Genomic DNA, 10439 nt, shown 5'->3' with positions numbered 1-10439 from the left:
TGAGTGTTTGATTTAGCTTGGACTTTGAATTCTGGGATCAAAGCTCCAACCTAACCCAAGAATATAGGCCACAATTAATTATCTCATATTAAAGATCTGGCGTTGGATCCTTATGTGGCCTCTATCTCGAGATTTTAGCAATTCAAGCATCAAATCTCAAATCCCCACAGGTGGGTCTGTTTTCTACCAGTTATACAATTATACCATTGGATTTGAAACCTGCAAGTCTCAATACAAGATGATGTCTACTAACTGCTTCTACCCTCACCCCGCGTGTCCGACCTCCGTTGGTCACAGGTGTGCGTATCTGGGTATGCTTTTTAGTCGGCAAGTGAGATCTTAGGGTTTTATCAATTGAAAGCCTGCCAATGTGCCGTGGGTGATGGATCACTCTTGGACTGAAAATTGGACTCAAATGCACCCTTACTGTTTGGGTTTATCCAAAATTTGCCTAAAAAAAAAAGAAAATCGTAAGAGGAACGAAAAGAGAATTGAATAAAAAAAAATGAAATTCACATTGTTAGACTCCAGCCCGCAGAAGCTAACGAATTAAGAAAAAAAAAAAGGTGGAAAACTGGCATTTTCTGAACTCCAGCCGAGAGAAGGTGGGAATTCAAAATCCATGATTTTGTAAAAAAAATCAGGAATTCAATCGCCTGGGAATTCCAAATCCAAGTGGACAATCCAAACATTCCTAAACTTCGGTGCGAGGCGAAGACTGACGGTTTTGACTCACGGATGTTGGCATGCGTGAGATGGAGGCCACACGTGTGTCGAAGAAGAGAAAAAGGAAGGGCACGACAAGAACTCAAGAGAGAGAGAGAGAGATCCATGGCCAATTGGTATCAGAAAACCCCCGAGATAATCTCGTTTCCCTTTGAAAGATGGACGAGGTAAGCTCCGAAATTCCCACCTTTCTTCTTGTTCCTCTGATTCATCTAAAATCCTAGATTGGATCATCATCATCATCATCATGCAAAGTTTGATCTGAATAGGCTAGGGGTAGGAAGTCTTTGAATTTTCATCATTTTTGGTGGGTTTTTGGAGTGCCGTTTTCGGTTTTACCATCGGAGATCCATGATCAGATTTCGAGTTTTTTTGTGATATTTTGTTGTTTTTGTTTGGTTTCTGATGTAAACTGAACTCTGGACGTGCTTTCATTTCATGATATTGAGCACGATCTTTTCTTTTTCTTTTTCTTTTCTTTTTTAAGTTCTCTGATTCTAGTTTTCGGCGTACGCTTTAGTTTTATTGGTGCTTCCGAGATTTGTGTGAAATTGGTTCGTGATTTTGTCTTTTTTTTGTCTTGATAATGAATTAATTTCTGCCAAATTTGCATTTTTTTATTTATGATTCTCTATTTCTTCTATAATTTGGCTTAAAGTTTCTCTATTTTATAACACAAAATTTAAGCATTTTAGTTTAAATTTACGAGCAAGTAAGATATAATTTCAGAGTAGGTTTATTACTTGTGTTCAAATTGCACCTTCTTGGTTTTTGAAACCGAATGTCGCAATTCATGATCATGAATTAAGATTTCTGGATTGGAGTTGATCCGACAAAAAAGTGGATTTTGTATCTTATTTTTAACATTTTGGTTTCCCACCCTTTTTGGTGGGCTTTCACTTTTATGCAAGTAGATGATTACTGGGGAAGAATCACACGGACTAGCCTGTCCTGATCTGTATGAAATCGATGGTGCCCCGTCGCCCACATCGGATTATTCATCTTGCAATGAGTCCGATTTTGAGAAGTACTGCAGTGCAAATTCTGTCATGGGAACACCGTCCATCTGTAGTTCTTTTGGGGATTGCAGTGAGTTTTTGGATCTTGAATCAGAGTCACTGAGGAATTCACACGATGGGGAAGATAAGGTTAAAGAGAAATCAGTGTTTACTGGGCATGCACATGAAGGGAAGAGTTACAGATTACATGGGAGATTTGACAGGAGGAACTTAAGGATGTCTGGCAGTAAGGAATTGGGTCAAGATGTTTTGAGTGGATTGGGTGTTCCATGTGTTGGAGAGATGAGTTTTGATGCAACTAATGAGAATCAGGTCCGGGAACAGTCGGATGAGCAAACTGTTGTGGAAGAATCAAAGTTGTCTTTAAGGCACAATTCATCAAATAGTTTTTCAGATAAATCTCCATCACCAAGTGATTCATATGATGAGGAAATATATGAAGCAAAGGAGTTATCCCCTTATTGTGTTTCAACCAAGGAGAAAAGTATCGACACTCTACACTTGGGAAGCAATCTTTCAGGGTCTAACGTGTTAATGCGAAACCAAGAAGATGGCAGCCATGCCACTATGGTTGATGGGTTTCTGTTAGGAAAAGAAAAGGGAGCACTGATGATTGATGACAAGCAGTCATCTGAGTATGGAAGTTCAGATGGGGAAGATTCTAATCTTGATTCTGGGACAGATGATGAGAAGAAAGTCTTTGTATATAGAAGTGATTTGCCACATCAGGAGGAAAATACAAGCCCATTGCTTATGAACTCTGTTGTAGCTTTTGGCTCTGAAGATTGGAATGAATTTATGCTGGAGACAGGGGAGTCTAATCCTTTTTCTATGGGTGGAATGGACCCCTTGCAAACGGTAGAATCGAGTTTTGGAACTTTATCTAAAGACCTCATTCTTGAAGTAACTGAGCAAAATGATTCTTTACAAAACCATTTTGGTTTCTCTGGTATGAACCAATTCAGACAGCCTGGCATTTCTGAGGAACAGGTTAGAGATATACCGTTGGATAGCTCTGTTGTCCATTATGTTAATGATGATTCTTGCAACCGTCAATACTCAAGTACCACAACTAGTGCAACAAGTCAGCATGAGACTCGTGACAATTTCCAGATGGATTTACAGAGCCGCATCGATGGAAGCATTTTGATTGAAGGAAATTCACGAAGCTGCGTGGATAATGTGGAATATCCAGACCCTGCAAGAGGTTCATTTTCTCATCAGGAACCCCACGTTGATCATGTTGAGGTAGCTGAGAAGGAACTCCGTTGCATTTCGGATGAAGAACTTGGAAGTTACGATGAGATTTCGGCAAAGCAGTTCCCAGGCTCATCAAAAATTTCCTCAGATAGTTTTTCTGATGTTAGAGTTTCTGAATCTATGATAAATGAAACAGAACAAGGAAAAGAGAGGGAGATCCATAGTGCCCATGCATTCATTGATTCCAAAATCACTATGGAAATTGTGAAGGCAAAGTCCAAAGAGTGCCTTCATGGGGATAATCTTGGACTGCATGAGGTAGGTCAACATTCTTCAATGGATGCTTATTTTGTCTACGTTGAGATTATTGTTCAGGTGAATTCCTCTGGTATTGTGCCTAAATCTTCAGCAAGTTCCTTTCCTTTGATGAAGAGATTGTGCTCCACTTGTATTCAAGAAAAGAAAAAAACAAGGTCTTTCAATTTGTGTAGTTTTTGCCAATTATAAGTTTTCTAGTTGTGCAGAGGTGTGTTTTGTATGGACCCCTATTTTTTTTATTTGGTTAAATAAAGCCAGTTTATCTCTTGAAAGAAATCTGACATTCTTCAGTTGTTATGGTTCTTGCTCTTTCTCACTGATATAAAATACAACTCAATATTTGATTAGAACTCTCATAAAACAAGCAAATAATGAATACTTTCCTCAGGTATCTTTAGCTGTAAGAGGGAATACATGTTCTGTTTCTAAGTTTGCTTTTTTAACAGCCATGCAGGAGATGATCAAGAAATGAATGAAAAGGAGATTCGGGAACTTTTGGGTTCAGAAATTATTTGATTGTTCTGTAGGAAGTGTAATTTCTGAGAAGAGTTTTTCTTGAGCTTAAGTTGGTTGTGGATCTGTTTGCATTTTTCTTAAGGGTAGTTGGTTCATTAGGCTAGTTTTAGTAGAATCATGAAGATTGTAAAATGCAACTGAGTGTAAAAGGTTATATCATTCTCTGCTTGCTGCTCACTGGTTACTACCTATGTCATCTGGGTATGGGTGTGGGTGCAGGTACGGGAGGGTGCGAGACAACAATTCAAAAAAATGTGGGTACGGGGACATAGCTATATATATCACATAAATACAAAATAAATTCAAAATAAATGGAATATAATCTAAATATATATGTTATATCTAAAATATTTTATATACTGAAAATATGAAGTTATAAACTGAAAATATAATTATAAATTATAAATTGAATACAAACTTGTATGTACGGAGGGTAAAATGGCATGTCCGGGTGTCTATGTGTGTCGACATGGGGATACGTGTGTTGACACTGGTACGGAGGGCAAAATGAAGTGTCCAGGTACAATAGCCATGCACTGATTACTGTTTAATACTAAGATTGGGCACTTATATTGCTTTTACTGTGAATCTGTGATACCTTGGCCCACCAACGAGTGTGCTGTAGAGAACCAGGTTGTGTGCAAAAGTGTTTCTGTGAGGTCTGGTCTATTCCCCTGAATTAAGTTTGATTCACAGTGAGCAAATAATGAATACAGCTGTTATAGTTGGTTATTATTATTAGCTGAATAGCTGATTCATGTAATACAATGATATGCTTATAGTTGTTTCACATCGCTTTCTTGCTTCTGCTGTTACAGTTTTGACTAAAGTATCTTTTATGAGCCATTGGAACTATTGACACTGTAATTATTTGCTGTTTTTTTTTCGGGACCATATTACAACATTCATGTTTTTTGTGATTGTATTTCTGGAATGCTTTTTCTAATTAGTTTTTCATGCTTGATTATCCCTACTCCTCCAGCCATAAGTTTTTTTCCCTACAAATGGGATTTTATTTTTTGTTTCTTTTTAAATATTGCCGTCACTTATATTGACTTCATTTTGCAGATCAATGAGTCCTATGATGATATGGTTCAGGACATGGAGGCAGTTTTATTAGAGTCAGTTGAGCCTCATGGGGGCATCTTTGCCCAGGTTAGCCATGGTGTTTTATCCCAACAATCTCAACCTTGTAGAGATGGGAGTTCAACTGCTTCTACATCAGGTGCCATTGATCTGTGCCTTTCAAAACAATGTCCCAACAAAATTGATCGGATCGAAGTTGTAGGTGCAAAGCAGAAAAGGGGAGAAGTTTCATTTGGGGAAAGGTTAGTTGGTGTTAAGGAATATACAGTGTATATAATTAAGGTCTGGAGCGGCAATAATCAGTGGGAGGTTGAGCGTCGATATCGTGAGTTCTTTTCTCTTTATCGTCAATTGAAAATATTTTTCATGGACCATGGTCTGAATCTTCCCTCTCCATGGATTAATGTTGAACGTGAATCTCGAAAGATATTTGGAAATGCTTCCCCTGATGTTATCAGTGAAAGAAGTGCTTTAATCCAAGAGTGCCTATGGTCAGTCCTGTATACTGATACTCATATAGGAATACCTAATTCTTTATCTTGGTTTTTGTCACAAGATAATACCAATTCAGCTTCCTTGTTAAGTACCTTGGCATCCCTTTCTAACAAGAATCTTGGAAGTGATGAAAGAACACCATTTTCTAGTGATGTATGTATAGCTGGTGTTTCCTCTTTAGGCAAAACCATATCACTGGTGGTGGAAATGCACCCTAATAAGTCCATGAAGCAGTTGCTTGAGGCACAACATTATAAATGTGCAGGTTGTTACAAACATTTGGATGTCAGGAAGAATCTCATGCAAGAATTTGCACAAACATTGGGTTGGCGAAAACCTCGACTTTGTGAATATACTGGTCAGTTGTTTTGCTCTACTTGTCATTCAAATGACACTGCAGTTTTGCCTGCCCGAGTTTTGCAACATTGGGACTTCTCTTTATGCACAGTTTCTCAGCTAGCCAAAGCATATTTAGACTCCATCTATGACCAGGTAATCTGTAGGACAACGTTTGTTATTTTTTATGATAATCAAACATTTGTTCTTTTAACATTTCTGCATTGAGTCCAGTTGTGGTTGTCCATACTTTATAAGAACCTCCTGATGAATCGGGAACAAGGTTTGAATATGCCCCCCCCCCCCCCCAGATTTCAGATAGCTGTGTAGGCATCTACTTGGGCAGCTTTGTACAGGTATGCCCAAGTCAGTTGGAAGATGGAGACTCCCTGTTATTTGACACTTGGGCTTAAGGTTACTTGGGGTGGAGTGATTCTGAATCCCAAATTGAGTCATCAGGTTGTGAAATGCCATCTAGGGGCCCAATTTTATTGGTTTGTGATATTGTGTTTTAGTTGTATGTTCATTTCTTGAGGTTGCTCACCTCATGCTTCATGGGGTTCTTCTTGTCCTCGTTCACAGGTGACATGAATGGTTGTTGTTGAAGCATCACATGATTATTTAATGTTATTTTTTGTTGACTCTAGAACCTCTTATCTTTTGCAGCCAATGCTTTGTGTTAGTGCAGTTAATCCGTTCCTCTTTTCAAAAGTTCCACCTTTGCTTCATGTTATGGGAATCAGAAAGAAAATAGCAGCAATGCTTGAATGTGTTCGCTGTCCCTTTCGTAGGTCCATTCAGCGAAGTCTTGGTTCTCGGAAATATCTCCTTGAAAACAATGATTTCTTCGCTCTCCGTGACCTTGTGGATCTTTCAAAAGGGGCATTTGCAGGTATTCATCTTGCTTCTTTTATCTTTTACTGAGGTACATGAGATTTTTTGTGATAAGAGTTTGTGTTGTTATTCTATGTTTGTGTGAATTCTAGTTCTTTTTTCTTACCTGAAATTGAGGCCTTTATAGTCTCCGATGTCCCATAAGATTTAAAATCTCCACTTGTCTGCCTTCTGTTCTCAAAATTTATAGGATTTGCTTTAGGATTAATGGAGATACTTGTTAACTAGAAAACCTTCTCTCATGGAAAATTGAGCAATTGAGGTACCGTTTGTGACTTTGTTGTGCATTGATAGTTTCTATGGAAATGCTCTAAAATAAATTGCAGGATCACCTAGTATGTATTGGGTACTTGGAGTATGATTTTGGATGTCAATGTTGTCAATTAGCATTACCTGATTTCTGCGTCTTTCAGAATAGTGTTTTTGCTCTTTCATTTTTTCTTAGGGTGGCCTCTGTGATTTAACATTGGCATTGTGCTTGGAGATTAGGGCACTCAGAGTCAGACAAAGTGGTGGGACCACTTATTATAAATGACAAAAACCTATTCTGCTTTGCTTAGTGCAAATCTCAGATTGCAGGATCTTTGGAATTCAACCTGATTTACCTGGTTCTCTGAATTGCTAACTAGGGGTGGGTGTAGGGCTGGGTGGCCTGCGGACTGGTATAAAATATATTATATATAATATCATATATATAGTATATAAATATATGTTATATAGGCCCATCCCAGCCCGACCCAGCCCAATTAGGCTCACGGGCCTAACGAGGGGCCCATGGGCCGGGGTTTCCCCAACGGGCCGGCCCGAACCTGGCTGCTGGCCTGGCCCGTTGCCCACCCCTATTGCTAACAGTTGCATGTGTCCTGCTTAGACTTGATAGGTTGTATATCATGAACGTGCTTTTGTCTGAAGAGAAACCAACAAAAATAGATATTGAAGCAGAAGATATCATTGTTTTTGCTGTATGATGAAAGCATATATTAGGACATTATATCCCTTGAATCTGCATTCGATAAAAGTCCTAGTCTGATGGTACATTGTAAATGATAACCCTCTAGTTAAACAAACTTTGGTCCTTAATTGAGTGGCTGTTTCTGAAGATGATACATGGAGTAAAATTGTTTGGATTGAATGCTTATATCCAGGGGTTATCTGTTAAATCTAAACCATAGATTCATGCAAGTTGTCCTACCTGGGTTTTGGGCAGGCCTTGACCCAGTTTCAGAGCCCATCTGATTGATTGATTGTGATTCAATGTAACACTGTAACTCCGTGGTCAGTAATATCATATCAGGCTTCGCATTGGGGAAGTCATCCAATGTCCTAGTTTCCATCTAGTGACTATGATTTTTTGAGCACTACGCTAAACACAGTTCTGAAGCTTGTTACAGGCCTTTTGCTTCTTGGACTGAATAGATCACTTCCATTCCTATGGACTATCAGAAGCATTCTTTGATTTTTGAAGCTCTTAGCTGACGAGATATCATGCTCACAATTTCAAGTATCACACACACACACACACATATCATAGTCACAAGTATCGGTATTGGCTATATCTTGGCAAGGCTATTTCTCATGATATAATAGGTTTGGTGACAAATCTCAAAAATCTCAGGGCTTAAAAAATATAAAAAATAACAAAAATAAGTAAGAAAATATCATGTTTAGACAAAAAATACATAAATAATAAAAAAATAAGTACAAAATGTAAAAGAAAGAAGAAAAACATATTTAAAATGCAAAAAATAAATAAAACCAGTAAAATTAATTGATAATATCACGAGAATATTCTCGTATCACAATATTATCAAATTGGGGATATTTTCAAAATATCATGATATCTTACCTATATTATCGTTTGCCGAATTTGTAGTGATAATATTGTGATATTTTAAAAATATCGCCGATATATATATATATAGGGAAGGGGGACCGTCCAACCAAAGATCCAAAGTCTACAATCGGACGGCTCTCCTTCTCCAATGTTTGAGTGTTTCATCGATCGTACCTTATATATTTGTTTTTTTATAATCTATTTAGTAAGAAATATGTTTTACGCAAAGACTTTACAAAATTTAGACATGTTTTTCGAAATGTGAAAAATTGACATTTCACAATGCATTTAATACTTTGCAATGCAAAGTATTGTGGGCTGTTGATTTTTAGCGCTTTTAAAAACACATCTGAATATTGAAAATTCATAATCTAAAACATGTTGCTTACTAAATGAATGATAAAAATCCAATATGTAAAGTCCGATCGATGAAAAAATCGATCGTTAGAGAAGGAACACCTTCGATCATTGACCGGTTGTAGATTTTGGGCCTTCCTTTGGTTGGACGGTCCTCCTATATATATATCATCCTTTTGTGATGAGGAATATTATGGTTTAGCAAGCTTATTTATCATTAGCATCTCTCTCTCTCTCTCTCTCTCTCTCTCTCTCTCTCTCTCTCTCTCGTGTATGCACTTGTGATTCCATATACATTGTTTTAATCTCACGCCACAAGTCCTTGCCCTGCCTTCTCCTTCATTGCAGCATTGCCAGTTATGATGGAGACACTGTCAAAGAAAACTCTAGTGCACATCACACAACAATGTCTTGTATGCTGCGATGTAGGTGAGCCATGCGGTGCTCGACTGGCCTGTGATGATCCATCTTCACTTATATTTCCTTTTCAGGTTGGTATTTTTTGAACTGCTAGAAAAAATGTTGCTTTTAAGATAAATAATCTCTATGATTATCATTCATCGACAACCCTGTTGACAACTAGCAGGAGAGTGAGATAGCTCATTGCAGCTCTTGTGGGTCGGTTTTTCATGATCACTGTTTCAAGAAGCTTCCATGCTGCCCTTGTGGCATGGCTGCTGCTGAGCTTACGCTGAGAGCCAACTCTGTGGAAGATCAGAAGCATGGATCAGACATTGAACTGGGAGGCATTTTGGGTTTGTCCCCAAGGAACAAGGATTCAGGATCAGCTAAAAGTGTGTTGTCTAATCTATTTTCAAAGGTAAAGATTGAAAATCCATGGCGACCTAAGAGCAGTCCTGTTATTCTAATGGGCTCATTATCCAGCCTGCCCCCTTAACAGAGGGCATGTTGCATGGTTTTAAGTTTGACCCTGATGGGGTTATATTGGTTTTGTTGTGCTTGTATTATATCATCATATTTATGTTGTATCATTCATGTAGCAGACTGTATGCATCTCTTATTTATACGTGTTACACTTAATCAAGGTCAATGAAAATCTCAAAGTCATCACCAGGATTGTGCCAGGAAACTCAAATGCTCAAGTTGTTCTCTGGGTACTAATCGTGGTTGTGGATGATCTTATCCGAAGACTAAAAACTATCAATTTCTCTTTCATGTGAACTAGAAAAAAATCATGAACTTTATACCAGATAATTGCAGGTGAAGACTAATAGTTGTGATTCGAGAATCAGTAACAAGGTTGTGGAGCTCTGGTTCTTCTGTTGATTGAACTGTTTTTTTCATTATAATTGAAGTCTCTGTGCGCCTTATGTGTAAACCTCTCAAGAATGATTTGGTAGGTTTAGATCTCCAAATCAGATGATCTATTATCTCCTTCCATAGATGTGGGTTCATGAAAAGTGTTTGATCCAGAGTCTCCCATGTTTGTAAGTAGCAGTTTTAGGCGTCTACTTTGAGGATTTGCACACTGTTTGTCTTGGTTTTCTTTTGTTATCCAGACGAATCAAAACTAGCATTTCTTAGGTTGCTACCTCTATAATGTAGATAAACCTAATCCTATGCAATGGCAAAATCTCATGTTGCTTTCCCACCACTTAATGTGCTTGAGAGAGAGAGAGAGAGAGGAGCCTGGTTAA

General features: G+C 38.1%; 1 protein-coding gene across 1 annotated transcript; it reads left to right on the top strand.

The window, feature by feature from the left end:
• The first annotated feature begins 810 nt into the window (after positions 1 to 810).
• On the top strand, positions 811 to 9871 carry LOC149834007 (uncharacterized). The gene is made up of 6 exons (XM_090011177.1): positions 811 to 893; positions 1641 to 3263; positions 4848 to 5852; positions 6363 to 6588; positions 9130 to 9272; positions 9368 to 9871. Exons 1-6 carry the CDS (start codon positions 885 to 887, stop codon positions 9677 to 9679), a joined length of 3318 nt encoding a protein of 1105 aa, XP_089867303.1. The 5' UTR covers positions 811 to 884; the 3' UTR covers positions 9680 to 9871.
• Positions 9872 to 10439: the final 568 nt, after the last annotated feature.

Source organism: Nuphar pumila, chromosome 6 (genome assembly GCF_984573655.1).
Source record: "Nuphar pumila chromosome 6, dmNupPumi1.hap1.1, whole genome shotgun sequence".
NCBI classification, from domain to species: Eukaryota; Viridiplantae; Streptophyta; class Magnoliopsida; order Nymphaeales; family Nymphaeaceae; genus Nuphar; species Nuphar pumila.
This window is presented reverse-complemented; position numbering and strand designations above follow the sequence as displayed.

Coding starts and splice junctions, on each gene's coding strand:
- LOC149834007 (XM_090011177.1), top strand. Junction 3,264..4,847: donor ATAATCTTGGACTGCATGAG/GTAGGTCAACAT, acceptor TTCATTTTGCAG/ATCAATGAGTCCTATGATGA. Junction 5,853..6,362: donor TAGACTCCATCTATGACCAG/GTAATCTGTAGG, acceptor TATCTTTTGCAG/CCAATGCTTTGTGTTAGTGC.